Genomic DNA, 17166 nt, shown 5'->3' with positions numbered 1-17166 from the left:
TTCCTGTTAGAACGCAACGAGCATGAAGCTTTTGCTTTTGCTTTGTAACATCAGGGAAGAAAACCAAGAAAGAAATATATATACCCTGAGCACCTCCCAGTGGTCACCACATAAAATACAAGGACAAAAAACTACATGACACACTGCTTAATAATTTAACAACTTTCAACAAAATAAAATAAAACATATACACAAGTCCAACAGAAAAGCACTTCCAAAATAGTTGAAATTGCATGGTAAAAATGATATTTGATACAGCATTCCAGGTTTTCCCATTGTAACTTTATATTTTATTTTGGATAAAACTCCTTTTAACATCTCCTCTTGTAAAAATATATATTTTCCTTAACTGACATGTGGTCACCCACATGTGGATGTTCTTGGTCATCTGAATGACAAATATAGAACTATTTTTTAAAGTCCAAATTTTGAAACAATCCCAGTGAAAAGAGGGGATAAAATGCTGCTCATGTATGTGAAAACTATCACAAAGCTGTAAATAAACTATAGTGTCTAGTAATGCTTGTGTTGGTAACAGGGTTGACAAAAATACCAAAACATGAGGTAGAAGTCATAAAATAATAAAATTACATAGCCTGAGATGGCACAATACAATTTCTTGTCATTTTAAGGTGTCTTCATTTCATGGATATTTAAAAAAAAAAAAAAGTTGATTCAACTTATTTTATTTTTCCAAGTGGAAAAGGCACTGATTTCATGCAATGACCTTTTTACCATATTTATGAAATTGATTAAAGAAGCAGGATTGACAGAGTAACAGGGATGACAAGACACATTTTTCAGCACACTGCACATATTTGTTTACATTACTGTAAATTTTTACCATTTTAAGTTACATTGTGTTGTTTTGCACTTACTTGGCCAAGTTGTTTGTCAAAAGTAAACAGTCAATTTTTCAGTCAAAATCAGTTCATTGTTGATTTAGCACAGGTGTGCTCAGTCCTGCTCCTGGCAATCGACTGTCCTGCAAAGTTCAGCTCCAACTCTAATCAAACACACCCGAAGCAACTAATTAAGGTCTTTAGGATCGCTTGAAAATTAAAGGCAGGTGTGTTTAATTAAGAGTTGGAGCTGAACTTTGCAGGACAGTCGATCACCAGGAGCAGGATTGGGCACCCCTGATTTAGCACATTACGACCTGGGGCCGTATGTATAAAGCCACTCAGAGTAAAATTTTAATCTTAAGTGTGTCAAAATTCTAAGAATGACGTAATTTTACTCTCATTCCTAGACTTCCTGACTCCTAACCTAGTTATGAGTAACAAGATGGCAGCAAAGAGGAGACAAACACTTTCCAGCAAATATATGACATACCGTCTTGTAGTTATATGATGATATGGAGTTGATAAAACCATACAAAATTGATCGTCAAGATCAAAAAAAATTTTTTTTTTTGTAACTGACAAAATAATCGAGTATTCAGACAGACCATGGCATAATGAAATGTAAATAACTTGTGTTGCAGTCCGTGACCTTCAGGTTACAAGTCCGACTATCCATTAGGCCACGACTGCCCCAAATATCCAGACATTACAACATTCAATGGAAATCAACTAAACAATAATCTAAAATACACCTACAATCAATGGGAACAAGTCATTTTGTTGAGTTTGTCAATTAATTTATCCAGTTACATTGTTGCTTTTCCCAGCATGGTAAAAGTTTGACCAATATTTTGATTCAGATGAATCAACACGTGGAATTGAGTGACATACTCTACATAGTCGAAATTTGAGGGAATCTACTGTAACCATACGATATTTGAAGCTACAGCAAAGCAGGTGGTCAGGTATGGCTACAGAAGTACAAATGAACAAAAGAAAATCAAAAGCCTTATGTTGAAGCATAAAGACATGAAGGATGCAAGTAAATTAAGTACAAGAAGTAGTCATGAAGGTGACAGATGTAGCCCGAATTCAGTTTTTCTTGTCATTCTCTTTAACAAAGAACACAAACAGGGTCTCACATTTGCATGACTTTTCAGTGTGATGGCAAATAATGTTTGTTACACTGACTACAATTAAATGTCTTCCTAAATGAATGCACAGAAAATTGTAGAAATTACTCCTTTTTCTAAACCTCGTCACTCTGAGGAAAAAGGCTATTTCTTCCCAGAATGAGTTCGCAAATGACGTTTCATGCTGCTTTGACATTTGAAACTCTTCTCACACTGAAGACATTCGTACGGTCTCTCTCCAGTGTGAACTACCTTGTGACTCTGAAGGTTTCCTTTAGTTGTGAAACTCTTTCCACACTGTTCGCAGGTGAAGGGTTTCTCTCCAGTGTGAGCTCTAATGTGAGTCTTGAGGCTATCTTCTCTTGAGCAACTCTTTCCACAGTGATGGCACATGAAAGGCTTTTCTCCGATGTGAAGTTTAACATGATCCTGAAGGTGATTTGTGTCTGTGAAACTCCTTTCGCACTGATGACATTTAAAACTCTTCTCTCTTGAGTGAATCTTCATGTGCCTATTAAGATGGTCTTTATATCTGAATCTCTTTCCACACTGATTGCATGTGAATGGTCTTTCTCCAGTGTGACTTCTTATGTGAGTCTTTAGGCTTTCTTTGAGCCTGAAACTCTTTCCACACTGAGGGCAGGTGAAAGGCTTCTCTCCAGTGTGAACTCTCAAGTGGGCATTAAGGGTTTTTTTCTGTGTAAAACACTTTCCACACTGAAGGCATTTTAATGGATTATTTTCATTGTGAATTCTCATGTGAGTCCTAAAACCTCCACTAAATGAGAAACTTTTCCCACACAGTTTGCATGTGTAAGGTTTCTCTCCAGTGTGAATTCGTATGTGAGTTTTAAGGGTTCCTTGAACTCTGAAACTCTTTCCACACTGAGGGCATGTGTAAGGTTTCTCTCCGGTGTGAATTCTCATGTGAGTCTTAAGACCGTTATTTAATAAGAAACTCTTCCCACACAGTTTGCATGTGTAAGGTTTCTCTCCAGTGTGAATTCTCATGTGAGCCTTATGGTTTTTTTCCCGTCTAAAACATTTTCCACACTGAGAGCAGGTGTAAGGTTTCTCTCCAGTGTGAATTCTCATGTGAGCCATAAGGTTTTTTCTCTGTGTAAAACATTTTCCACATTGAGGGCATATTTTAGTTTTTTGAGATTTTTTTTGCGAGGACATCTTTTCAGTCTGTGAGCAACTAATTGTTTTTTCTTCAGTTTTGAAATCATGATGTTCCTCATTCTGATCTTTCTCTTCCGTTTCATTCAGTTCTCGACTCTCCTCTTTCAGTGCCATCAGGTCTGAAGTGAAAAGGGACAAATACAAGTTAAAACCAGTTCAATGACATAAAACAACAGACATCAAAACATTTAGACATGAAAAGCATCAAATCCAAACATGTATCCTGGATGCTATAGGTGTAACCTGTAGTCTCAGAACCTTTGTCAATATTGTTCATTCTTTGCTTTCTTTAGGATCTCCACCCATCTAGATCTTGATAAAGGGATGTACCATTACATTGTTTTCCACAATTAAGTACCTGGTTGTTGAATTCATTTTGTTTTAGGGTGCTTTCACACCCTGCCTCATTTAGTTCGGTTGAATCGTACTAGAGTTCGTTTCCCCTCTTGGTACGGTTCGTTTGGGCAGGTGAGAATGCAGCGGGTGCGCACCAATAGCGGACTAAACAAGCATACCGAGACCCAGCTGAAGAGGTGGTCTCGGTCCACTTCCAAACGAACTCTGGTACGGTTCGTTTAAGGTGTGAATATGCACCGGCCTTGATCCGATCCAATTGCAGAAAGTACGCTCAGAAAACACACAGCTCGCGCATATAGTGCTGTTGTTTGCATTTCAATCGCTTAAATCACTTGTTTTCAAACCACAATGCTTAAAAACGCGTGCAAATTGTGAGTTTTCGTGACCATAGCGCCCATAGCAACGTGACATGAGCGCACTAAATAGGCTAAAGCTTGCCGCAAAGCTTCAGCAAAAGTTACAATGAATGTGTCTGGGGGAAATAGTAAAGAGATATTTGAATTATTTATTAATAAACTAGTGTTTTCTGAGTTAGTGTCACAAAGATGAAGTTAAAAATCCTGACTCGCCATCTCCTCATTGGACGCGCCTTTAGAAAGAAATGCATCTTTACGTATTATAACGAAAGAGTTTTTGTTTTGGATATGACTTATTTCGTTTTGTAGTAATTCAAAGCATTCTATAGATATATTCATCACGTCTGTAAGGAAAATATTCACTGAGTTACGGTTCATTGTTGACGGGACGTGCATCCTATTAGTTTTCTACCCTAAATATACCCTTTACAGTTCTGAACGATGTATTATTATTACCTTAATGAGCAACAATTACGGCGTATTTAATTTGTTTCCTGATGTCCTGAAACGCGCTTCAGCTTCCACTCTCCACACAAACGATTGGATGTGTGCCTAATAGCGCACATTTATCTAGGTTAAATGTTTAAACTAACATTTTGATATGCTTTGAGTATTTTATCTATAGATTTTATTTTTGTCAAGTCGTAATTACAACATTGTATGACATTGTCTCATATATGATGCTCATAAGTTTCTTCATATTGCGTTTTTATCTCATGACAGCAAATCAGCAAAAGAATAAAAATTGCACTACGAAAGATCTCCATGATTAGCCTGTTTTTGCACTTCCTGTTTTCGCTGCTTGAGGATTTCTGTCCAATGAACGGATGACCTTGGCACACGTATAGTTTTGTTTACAATTTCTGGTTCACTTGCAAAAAGGGCAGTGTGAAAGCGAACCGCACCAAACTAAATAACAACAACATTGTATTTGGTCCGGACCAAAGCAAGTGAACTAGCGGACTTTCCTGGTGTGAATACACCCTTATTGTTGCATTCACAAATTGTTTTGTTGATAATCATAGCCTTATTTCAGCTTATAAATGTTGCAGGGTCAATAAATAAGCTCTAGCTGGTTGAATATTCTGCAGCTAGAGAGATTTCTACTCCCACTGAGCACTAGCTGCTTTTCCATTACCCTTCAAATTGAACAAATTGAAAATACACCCAACAAAACCCCTCAGCTGAACACAGCTACTCTATTCAATGCTTGTGTTTATACTAGCCGCTTCGCTAAACATACATGCCTATTTTTCCTTTAATTAAAAATAATGGCTAGTAGGGCTGGGTAAAAAATATCGATTTCTCGATTTTAATCAATTCTCATTTTGATGAATCAATTAGTCTAGCCTGTTTTCAGTTAATGAACAGAACATTGTAGTGCACATCCCATCCAATAAATCGCCGTAAAGCTTTGAGCTTTGTTACTTTTCATATGAAACAAAGTCTCATATTTCAAATTCAATTTTATTACAAAATTTAAACAATAACTAATGTTTTGTCGCTGTTATAAGCAGTGGCGCAAAGCGCACATGAACTGATCATGTCCTCCACTTTAATACAGTTACAGAACGAAATAAACATGAATAAACATCCAAAGGTATGTTAAAAGATACAGTACAACTTACTGAAGTCCGTATCCTGTCTAATGTAATCGCTCAATCAGTGTTCCAACCATGGAAAGACATTAATATAACAGCTTGTAAACAATATTTCCTTAGAAAAAAATATATTCGTTGACCATAAGCTCGTTAGTCAGCTAGAAAAATGAACCCTTGAGAGGAGAATTTTACTAAATATATGCACCATATAGCATATTCATTATAACTTTTTGCTGTTCTTCAATATTTAGTTTATGTTTGAATAAATATATTTATATTATTCAGAATTAACGTTACTTTAGTTTTTTAAAGTAATGCGATGATCCCCGATCTGCCTATGTTCGCGCGAATCAGTCGTGATCCAGCTTCATCTACAGAAAAAGTGAGTATAAGGGTTTTCATGAATCTTTGCAAATCACCTTTCCTAATAATTTGCTAGTTAGCCAGTTTCGCGGCCAAAGTTTACAGTCTGCTCATCACCCCACGGAAGAGAGGGGCGGGGTCAGCAGAGCTCATTAGCATTTAAAGCGACATGGACTATAATGGCTTGCTGAAAACAGAGCTGATTTTGACAGGGTAAAAAGGGTGTTTTTTACACCACAATTGATCAGTTTTACCCAAAGTATGTTAAAGACTTTTCATTAAAACCCTAAAGAATCATATCAACTTGTGGAAAATGGGCATCCAATTCACAGGAAGTTTATTTGATTCTTACAATGTTCTTCTGATTGTTAAGATAAAATTTTCTAATAACATTATAAAAATGTTTTATGACTATCTTATATAGAAGTTTTAGAAAAAGTATTGTTGTATCATGTTGAATTTTGGTAATGATTTTTGAGGAACCAAGTTTTCAGGACCCTCAGAATATACATAGAATTTTATCAACATTTATAAAATATTGCAAAAGTTTTGCGTAAGTCTTTTATGGAAACACAGCTAGTGGCTGCATCATCTTAGTCTTCCCCGGGTGGCTTTCTGTGCACATGATCCGATACGGTGTGAAACACAGACAAGTATAGGCTACTGCTTTGGGTTTGCAAAAACACAAAAATATGTCAAAATGTCCGTCTTGGTGAGTTTTCACTTAAATGCAGTCAGTCATGCCTTAAATGTGCATAAACAGTTGAAAAAATAATCGAATGCTTGTCAGTATATTAGATGTGTGCATTCAGTCTTAAAGTGACAGCAGCCTAATAAACCTGATGCTGTATCTGTCATTTCATCAAAATCAAACAAAAGAAAATGAATTATTCATTTCTCTACACTGGATATCTTTAGTATCTTTAATCAATATTTAATTAACTAATTAATTGAGGTGAAGACTGCAGTGTATACAGTGCAGTGAATACTTTTGAGTGCCTTGAACTCATGACTTTTTTTAATGAAACCAACCTGTTTGTTCCTCAGTATCTTCATGTTTGACTCTAAATGTTTCTTCAATCTTCATGTCTTCACTCCCCTCTTTAATAAATGCCATCTTTATAGTAGTGTCACGTAGATCTCAGTTGATTCAGCAGGAGTTTTCCTGTTTGTTTGGACACTTTGTCCTGTTTAAGAAGAAAAATAAATCCAAATGGAACATAATTATAGCCTTTGCTTGATCTAACTGATTTAGCTGATAATGTTCTTTTATATAAGGAATTTAGTTTTTAATATATATTTTTTAGAATAGAATATGGTTCACTGATTAAAGCTGTACCTGTTCAGTTCCTTCAGTTAGCCAAAAATATGACCAATATCCAATTAAACGTAGGAATCTCAGAAGTGAAGATCAGGAGACTGAGTGAGTCTTCAGCAGGTTCTTGATTGAGATGGTACTGTGTCGCGCTGCGGTCATCAAGACTGACTAAAGCACTGAATCACTGTAGTTTTATACAGATTTCAGGAGGCTGTTCTTACAGCTGAAGACAAAGCACTCAGATCACCAGCTTAAACACAGTATCAAAGGATGTGAGCAGTTCTAGTTCAATCACTCAGACTCTGGAGAAACTCAGCAGCTGTAAAACAATCAGCAGAACTATAGCACTCATTATCAGAGAGATCAGAGAAACTCCAGATACATTCACACGTAATTCACATACTGATTAGTAGGGCTGCAACAACGAATCGATTAAATCGATAAAAATCGATTACTAAAAGCGTTGGCAACGAATTTCATAATCGATTCGTTGTGTCGCGCAACGCGGAGACGTTTTATTATTTAAAAAAAAAAAAAAAACTTTAGTTGAGCGCGGAGCGGAGTGAACACACTCGGTCTCTCTCGCGCACGGATGGTAGCAGAGTTTGGCGCCTCATAAAAAAAAAAAAAAAAAGTAAAAAAAAAAAAACGAGCGGAGGTAGAGGAAAGATACATGGCGGAGGCAGAGAAATCCGTGCGACCCAAGTCATCCAAGGTGTGGGAGCGGGGCGGCGTTTGCGTATGGCAGAGTATGACAGTTGCCATACCCTAGCCCAGTCAGGTGCTGTGAAAAATTATCCAAACTTGAGTCGCTTATAATTCGTTTTTATTATTTTAAATCATTGAGTTTTAAAAATAGTAAACCAATGATAAGCATTAAAATAACTTGTCAGTAAAACTTCGTAACGCCATTGGATCATCGAGCTCTCAGCGAGACCTCGTAACTTCACCCCGCCTCCGTTCAGATTGACGCGCCGCGCACAGCCTGGAGACAGATCTCCGCTTTTTCGCAATGCAAGGGTGAATAAATAATTGGTGTTTGAATAGTACAGCGTTTTCTTTACTCAAACACTATGTCAGTAAAGGATAAAGTTTTTGTGTGTTTGAAGAGTGGAGAAGAATTAGTTATTTGCTGTCTATATACGTTTTAAATATCCTGTGCATTATGTGCATAAGCGCTTAATTTGAGATTTTGGCCAAGTGTATTAAACAAGAAAAAACTAAGCGCCCATATAGCTACAATCAAAGTTATATAACCTGTAAAAGTTGATGAAAGCATAATGCACTTGCTGCTTCAGATAACAGTTACAGCCGTTCTAATGACAGACAAAACACTCCATCTCCGTCATTCTCTGGTCAAAAACATTATTAACTCCATTTGAGCTTGATTTTCATATAATGTTAAATGCAAGTGTCTGATACAATACCAACGCTAACGACGCAGTGTTGTTAAATTATTTAATTTTTTGCACTCCCCCCCCAAAAAGTCTACATATTTGGCAGATGTAAAGCATACATGTGTATGTTTTTTGTGTTAGTCTATTTTTATTTTATTTTATTATTATTATTATAACAGCTCAGGGATGTTCAAGGAGCAACATGTTTGTGCACTTTCTAAAGATTTTAGTTCTGTTTTTGAATAAAGGGTTGGAAATGAATGCTTTTCTTTCTTTTTTTTAAAAATCCGATTCATCGATTAATCGAAAAAATAATCGACAGATTAATCGATTATTAAAATAATCGTTAGTTGCAGCCCTACTGATTAGCATTGACAATGACACCAATTAAAGAAATGAGGCAGAAAAACAAGAGCATCACTGACAAAATAATTATTTTACATTTGTATTCACACACCAACAGCAAAGAGATTCATTTAGAATTTAAACTTAATTTATCTGTCTGCTGACTTTTTTAGGCTATGATTTAATTTTGACCAATATAATTGTCTTTTGCAGTAATTACATTGAAATGACAGCATAATTAATGTCCAGTCATAAAATTAACAAAGTGAATTAACAAATTCATTGATGTGCCTGTGTTAGAAAATAAACATGACTTGGAAGTATTTTGGAGAATATAAATAGCGATTATACGGTAAACTATGCATCAGTTCTCTCTACATAAAGCCAAATTTATGAAGACCTGACATTTTTTTTAAAAGTTAAACTGAACTGAAGGTAAATATTCATAAAGATTAATAAAGTATAAATAGTAAAGTCACTGAGATCATTTGAATTACATACTTTTTATATTTATTTATTTATTTTTTATTTGATATATGGCAATATGTACATATGTATGCATTTGAGTTTATTATATAATAATAATACAGTTTTTCTCGATTGCTAAAACACTATAACCAGTCTTTTGAATTAAAATTTTTCAAAAAGCACACCCATTTTGCTGAACTATAAACACTATTCTCCTGCTTTGACACACGAGTCAGATTTGGTGAACTGTTACTGCAAAACGCTACCCACAAATCCCTACGTATCGTTTCTCAGCGCTTACACCATGTGGTCATTTAGAAAGCACTAGCATTCAATATTGTTCACTCAAGTCTGCACAGTTTGAGCTCAATTAGCACACAATTACCCAAGTGGAAACACTAAGAGTCAAAATTTATCACACACCACTCAGAACCTTCGATCCAAAGTCAGCTTAGTTTTTCTCAGTGGCTTTGGTGCATTTCTCAAATCAGAAATGAAATTGTTCAACCTCCACATCATCTAGTCACTTGTGCACGTCATAAAAAGTTTCTCATTCTTTTGAACAAGTTGCGATTGCTTTGGTACATTCATGCCACTGATTATGTACATTTCTCTGTAGTTCCCTACATTATCAGTTTCTCTTGTCATATTGCTCAAGATGTATTATATAGTTCTCTGTGCTATAGTCTTACCCCTCAAAACCTCAAGTCATTAGTTCATCGTATAAGTCATTATGGTAAATGCAAAATGGTTGATCTAGTTGTCATAAACTGTCAGGCATATTTTCTACACATTTCTATTTTTATCAATTTTTATAAACTTTTTATAAATTTGCCATGAATTGTTCAAGTGAGTCTTGACTTTCACTAATGAAGAGAATATAGATCAACCAATGACAAACCAGTTATCTGAAATAGCTCAAAGGTGCATCTCATGAACCTTCAATTGGAAAGTATATAGACAGAGGACAACACTAGAGTTACAAATTCTGACAGTGGACTTTCTAATTTTTCTTTTCGCCTTTGTGCACATATTTATTTTTCTTTTCTATTTCACAATGACATTGTAATGTGTGCTTTTTTATTTTGTTTTGGTCAGACCACTAGTAAAAGTGTAACAGTGAATCATATCCAGTCTTTTTCAATCAATATCCCACATACAGTAATGTGTACATTTGAAATAGATATATGGCATACATAAGAAGTGCAGTCTTCTGCATTTCAGTACAGTAACTGTCATCCAAACTGTTGCCATAGTTTACATCAGGTAATACTAACAGAGTGCAGTGTTATATTGACAACATGACTAAGCATTTTGACGATCTTGTTTATGAACAATGGCACAAAGACATCAGGCATGCGAGAGGATTTTACCCCCGCTGCCTGATGCTGAAGAGGTTCTTTGGCCTGTCCCAGACCAAAGACGGGAAGCTGGGGCAGAATAATTATTTTTAGTTGTTGTTTGCTGTATTGTACCGTACTATACAGTACATTAAATTGAGGAATAAAACAACACTTATTACCATTTTTGTAGTATTGTTTTGAATTTATCTCATCAGTGTGTAAGACTGTGTTGTAGTGTATGTGTGTGTGTTTGAGGGTTTGTGTGTCGTGTCTGAGAGCAAATTTTGGTTTTTCAGCAAGATTGAGTTGTTTCAAGTGGAGAGCTTCATTTTGACCTGTATATAGGAAGTTTGGGGAATTGAATTAGAAGTTATGGATTCGTGTTTAGATTTTTGCAAAAAAAGAGGCATAATAATATATAATTCATGTGTTATTTGTATAAATTCTGCTCATTTCTAACATGCAGGCCTCCTCTTGTTTTACACCATTTGTTGTATATTGGTAGAATTTGGATTAAAAAAAAACAATTGGTTGTAAAGCAGAAGAGTTGCTAAGAGAATCTATTCAGAAACAGCACTTTATCTGATCAAAACACAAAGACAAAGGCACTCATGAGAAATAAGTAACATGATCAAAACCACACCATACATGACAAGAACAGACAAAGAACTGAACCAATATAGCTGTAATCAAAATTATTAATACAAAATATGACCTACAAGACATTCTGCTGCCATGAACAAAAAGGCATAATTAAACTATCATAGAAAGTGACTGATGCACATTTGACTGATTCTGAGGATGTTAAGTTAATCAAAATGGCTCTAAACATTTACAGTCATGGCCAAAAATATCGGCACCCTTGGTAAATATGATCAAAGAAGGCCGTTAAAATTAATCTGCATTGTTAATCCTTTTGATCTTTTATTTAAAAAATTCACAAAAATCTAACCTTTCATTGGATAATGAGAATTTAAAATGGGGGCAAATATCATTATGAAATAAAAGTTTTTCTCAAATACACATTGGCCACAATTAACGGCACTCTTTTATTCAATACTTTTTGAAACCTCCATTTGCCAGTTTAACAGCTCTAAATTTTCTAAACTGTGAACTCACTGCGAACCAACATCCATAACAAAGATGGTATCACTCACTCACTCAAAACTGTCATCTATTTTCCACTTTTCTTTATTTCACACTTGCCATGTTTTTGCTGTTACAGTATCCACACTGGATATGACAATGCATTGCAGATCATTTGAACGTTGTGTCAGTACGTCATAAATAGAACGAGTTAGCAGTTTACTGTCGGGGATTTGTCGCACAGTGCCGCGTGGCATCCAGTGTAGACAGCATCACCGATTATAGTAAGTTCTATTGTATTTTGTTGTGTCCGGTGTAGACACGATGTAAGTTAATGTCGCTTTCTGATGCTGCGTTTGAATTTTCATGACACATTATTTGAAATTAGCGCGGGGCCACCTATTGAGGAACCCTGTTCTAGTTCTAGTTGTTGTTGTTTTGTACTCTGTTTCTTTAAGGTCAAAATAAAAATATAATTTAAAAATATATATATATTTCCAGATTACTGATAATCTTTGGTTTTCACATTGCCAATGCATTCTTCAAATTCCACCAAATATTTTCAATGAGATTTAAATCTGAAGACTAACTCAGTGCAGGATGCGGGAGAATAAAATTCTTTGCGGGACTCCCGCAAAATAGAAATTATCCAAACATAAAATGTCTAAAACATACAAATTGTTATTTATCTGTTGCACAAAAGCAAAAAGAACAGCTAATATTACCATTCAAATTATTAACATGCGCAAGCTAGGCAGAGTTTCTTTTTATTGTAACGGGATGAACAAGACGTGAGGCGAGCGGATTTATAAACATAGTCAAAACTCAGGCAGGGTTGAACACCAGCAAACAGATATGTTGAGGGCAAGACGCAAGAGTATTCCTAGGGCAAAGGTGGGTCTTCGATCGGCAAACAATATCCAGAGGGTTTGACAAAATAATCCGATAACGTGAGCAATAATCCAGGCGAGGTGCAAACATAATCCAAAAAGGCAAGACAAAGGGAAAATCCACAACAGAACAATGATCAGGAAATGAGCAATGAACAGGACTAGACTGACTTAGACAACTAGCAAAACTTAAGCAGGCTCCGTAAAGTAGCTATCAGCTATGACAGTGATGAACGCTAAACAATACTCGGCAGTGAGAAAGAGGAAGTCCATGGTTTATGTACTGTAGAGTGTGTGATTGGCTACAGCCATGTGCATAATCAGAGTGAAATGGATTGTGGGAACTGAAGTCCAGTGTAAGTGTAACAGTCTGTGTAGTGTGAGAGTCAATATGATGGAAGGTGCGACCTCTGGTGACAATCGGACAGAAAACCACGGACCAGATTCGTGACATATATAACACGTGTTTAAAGGGTTGCGCAATGTAGCCAATCACAGACTCGGCTGCTGATTTCTGGAACGCAATGGCTAAGGTGATTAAGTTAGAATCCATTCTCATTTTAACATGCAAAGTATAGACATTGTAAAAGATTCATTGTGTTATAACAGAGCTTTATGAGATCGCGATGAATGGAGATGTCAGCTTTTAGTGATAATAAAGGAAGCGCTGCTCGCATTTTGCCATGCCTAACCATGCACGCAGCAGCTCATGCTTGCTTTTCTGTTAAAAATAACAGTGGTTTGTGAATGTTGATGCTTAGCCTAAACAACAAATATTTTATCGGGAGCGTTTATGCTGGGATGTTGTGAAGTTTAGGAGATGTTACAGAACCATTAGCAACGGAGGTGTTGGATTATTAGAAAAATAATATTTATTTGTTTGGCCAGTGTCGTTGTGGGGTAATGAGACCTGCCTGGAACTACGTTTACCGTGCGTTTCCCTGAAAATAATTGGGGGACAAAACATGAATGTCACGGGCGGGAGCGGGACCAGATAAGATATATTTCTGCAGGAGCGTGCCAGAATCTTGCCGGAGCAGGACTGAAAAATCCGTCCCGAGCAGGACTCTACTTTAACTGATGGTCTTTGTTCATGCTAATCAGTATCTGGATTAAGTGTGAATGTGATGTCTGTAGGTGTGACCTTCCCTGATCTCTGTGATAATGAGTGTTATAGTTATGCTGATTGGATTAGAGTTGCTGAAAATCTGGGTCAATTCCTGTAACTGCTCACATGCTTTGCATACTTAATCTTCTAATGACGACCTCCTGAAATCTGTTTAAAACTACAGTGATTCAGTGCTTTAGTCAGTCTTGATGAGATTCACTCAGTCTCCTGATCTTCACTTCTGAGTTTCCTACAGGTGTAAAGGGATATTGCAGGTATTTTGTCTCAAAACTATAACTGCAATAATATTATAAAATTGATGTGTACTTTTTAATACCCCGTGAAGGATATACTTCTACAGTTTATGTGTTTCTTATAAACAGCTTAATGCATCTTATATTTAGAAACTGAACATCATTCACTCCTAACAATGATAGATGAGGAGTAACACCTGAGTATGCTGTCATATTTTTGCTGGTTGATGAAACCGAACCTGTACAGCTTTAATCAGTGAACTCATATAAAGATACTTGACGTAATTCTTAACTGGAAATATCACAAATGCTTCGTAGTTAATATCACACTTTCTTATATAAGATAGAAGATCTGTGTCTTTGATAACTTTAGGAATTTGTGATTCTTCTCTTACAGATCCACATGACACTATTATAAAGATGGCATTTATTAAAGAGGAGAGTGAAGACATGAAGATTGAAGAAACATTCAGAGTCAAACATGAAGATACTGAAGAACAAGCAGGTTGGTTTTCATTTTGAAAGCTGATCCTCATTAAAATGTACAACACTACAGAAAAGGAATGATATTTTTGAAGAATGTCTTATCAGTCTTGTAATTAAAGTGGTTTTATTTGACATGGAGCAGGTCACCTCATGTGGACGGACATGTTGAGATCACATGACCCATTAACTCGAAAATGAGCACTGAAACATACGAAACTAAGATTATACAATAAACTCTGCTATTTTTTATCATCATCACATCGAATAATGGGAAGAGGTTTTGAGATTACATTTAACACCTTTAATAGCTTAGTGGGTTGGTCTCAAACTCAATTCCTGGAAGGCCACAGCTCTGCAGTTTAGCTCCAACCCTAATCAAACACACCTGATCCAGCTAATCAAGGTCTTCAGTATCACTAGAAACTTCCAAGCACGTGTGATTTGGGGCTGGTTGGAGATAAATTCTGCAGAGCTTTGGCCCTCCAGGAACTGAGTTTGACACCACTGGCTTAGTGCATATAAGATCTACATGTTGTTGGTTTTGATGTTTGTTCTTTGTGCCATTAAAATGGTGTTAATTTGGATTTATCTTTTTTTTTTTGCATTAGACCTGACTACACTGAAAGAGGAGAGTCAAGAACTCAGTAAAGAAGAGGATATCTTTCATTCTGAAAAGACACGAAAAAGTGCTCAAAAGACAGCAAATAGAATATATTTCACCTGCCAACAGTGTGGAAAGAGTTTCAACAGTAAAGGAAACCTTGAAGTCCATGTGAGAGTTCACACTGGAGAAATGCCTGACACCTGCAAACTGTGTGGAAAGAGTTTCATTAGAAAAGCAAACCTTAAATACCACATGAGAATTCACACTGGAGAGAAACCTTTCACCTGCCAACAATGTGGAAGGAGTTTTACTAAAAAAGGAAACCTTAAAGACCACATGAGAATTCATTCTGGAGAGAAGCCTTACACCTGCAAACTGTGTGGAAAGAGTTTCATTCAAAAATCAAACCTTAAAAACCACATGAAAATTCACACTGGAGAGAAACCTCACACATGTTCTCAATGTGGAAAAAGTTTTACATATAAACAACACCTCGATAGCCACATAAGAATTCACACTGGAGAGAAACCTTTCACCTGCCAACAATGTGGAAAGAGTTTCGCTGAAAAAGGAAACCTTACGAAACACATGAAGATTCACACGTGAGAGAAGCCATTTAAATGGTGTTAATTTGGATTTATCTTTTTTGCATTAGACCTGACAAGTGCTCAAAAGACAGCAAATAGAATATCAGAGTTTTGGACGTAAAGTAGCTCTTTAACATGTACAATCACACCGGAGTGATTACTGTTCAGTGTGTCATGTGATTAACTGCTAAATTAATAAATTCAAAAATGCTTTTGTGCTTTGGCTGGTGCTGAGCCAGAGATGGAGGTTGTGCTCAGCACTTGTCATATGTGTGCTTTAATAAAATCAAAGGGAAGCATTAAAATGTACCTTAAAAATGATGTGCCTTAAAGTGTCAAGATGAATTACCAAATTCAGAAACTGTAAGTTGTCAACATAAAAAGTTCCTTTTGAAACAGCTAAATTGCAATTTTTTTGTACAGTGTGTGTATGTGAATATAATTTATTTTTTCCCACAAGTTGATATGATACTTTAGGTCTTAATGAAAAGTCTGTAACATAGTTTGGTTAAAATTTCTCAATGGTAGTGTAAAACAAAACTGTTTTTACCCTGTCTAAAACAGCTCTGTCTACAGGCGTTTTATTGCATGTCGCTTTAAATGCGAATGTGATGTCTGTAGGTGTGACCTTCCCTGATCTCTGTAATAATGAGTGTTATAGTTATGCAGATTGGATTATAGTTGCTGAAAATCTGGGTAAACTCCTGTAACTGCTCACATCCATTGCATACTTTATCTTCTAATGACAGCCTCCTGAAATCTGTTTAAAACTACAGTGATTCAGTGCTTTAGTCAGTCTTGATGACTGCAGCGTCACACAGTACCATCTCAATCAAGAACCTGCTGGAGATTCACTCAGTCTCCTGATCTTCACTTCTGAGATTCCTACAGGTGTAAAGGGATATTGCAGGTATTTTGTCTCAAAACTATAGCCCCTTTCACACAGGGATTCCAGAAAGTACACGGATAATGTGTTCCGTGATTTGTCCCGGGATCGTTTGAGTTTGGTTCATTCACACTGACAGTGATTTTCCGGAATATGTGTGTGCGTTCACACACATCCCGTAAAGATCCCGTATAGACACGTGACATTACGATGACGGGTAATGTGACGCATACCGTTTCACTAAAGCTGGCGACGATCTCAGCTTCAGCGCGGATAGTGGGGAGCTCCCTGATCTCTGCTTCATTACAGTTTGCACATATTAGTTCATCGCGAACGTTAATCTGCCTTCAAAACACCCGGTAAAACAGTCACACGATAACGTGCGTCATCACTACGACACACCCTTTACGGCATTGATCCGGCCTTTGTTCACACAGCGCTCGTTCCGGGACTGAACCCTGCAATGTTACTAGGTCCCCAACCCGGCACGTGTTTGCGTTCACACGGAAGGCACTCCGGCAATTTTCCGGGACCAACATGCAGTGTGAAAGGGG

At 36.6% G+C, this 17166-nt stretch overlaps 2 protein-coding genes across 6 annotated transcripts in view; one reads left to right on the top strand and one right to left on the bottom strand.

The window, feature by feature from the left end:
- Positions 1-1073: 1073 nt before the first annotated feature.
- Positions 1074-16180, top strand: LOC131538824 (gastrula zinc finger protein XlCGF7.1-like). 3 transcript variants are annotated; one of them, XM_058772970.1, is made up of 3 exons: positions 1074-1167; positions 14447-14554; positions 15144-16180. In XM_058772970.1, the coding sequence occupies exons 2-3, from the start codon at positions 14470-14472 to the stop codon at positions 15743-15745; spliced, it is 687 nt and encodes a 228-aa protein (XP_058628953.1). In that variant the 5' UTR covers positions 1074-1167; positions 14447-14469; the 3' UTR covers positions 15746-16180. The 3 variants fall into 3 exon arrangements, with proteins under 3 accessions (XP_058628953.1, XP_058628956.1, XP_058628955.1); XM_058772973.1 differs by lacking the exon at positions 1074-1167 and adding an exon at positions 2293-2413; XM_058772972.1 differs by lacking the exon at positions 1074-1167 and adding an exon at positions 12390-14070.
- Positions 1405-17166, bottom strand: part of LOC131538747 (gastrula zinc finger protein XlCGF8.2DB-like) — a 149236-nt gene continuing 133474 nt past the window's right edge. The window contains exons 1-3 of one of the 3 annotated variants that reach the window (XM_058772829.1): positions 6873-9367; positions 2906-3282; positions 1405-2653 (exon numbers count right to left, since the gene is read on the bottom strand). In XM_058772829.1, coding sequence (XP_058628812.1) covers positions 2123-2653; positions 2906-3282; positions 6873-6957 — 993 coding nt within the window. In that variant the 5' untranslated portion in view covers positions 6958-9367 and the 3' untranslated portion in view covers positions 1405-2122. Of the gene's footprint in view, positions 3283-6872; positions 9368-17166 lie in introns of those variants that run through there. The other 2 variants (XM_058772827.1, XM_058772828.1) reach the window with 2 other exon arrangements.

The sequence above is a fragment of the Onychostoma macrolepis genome, chromosome 04 (genome assembly GCF_012432095.1).
Source record: "Onychostoma macrolepis isolate SWU-2019 chromosome 04, ASM1243209v1, whole genome shotgun sequence".
Taxonomy (NCBI): domain Eukaryota; kingdom Metazoa; phylum Chordata; class Actinopteri; order Cypriniformes; family Cyprinidae; genus Onychostoma; species Onychostoma macrolepis.
Note: the sequence above shows the minus strand (reverse complement) of the source record. Positions and strands in the feature narration are given on the sequence as shown.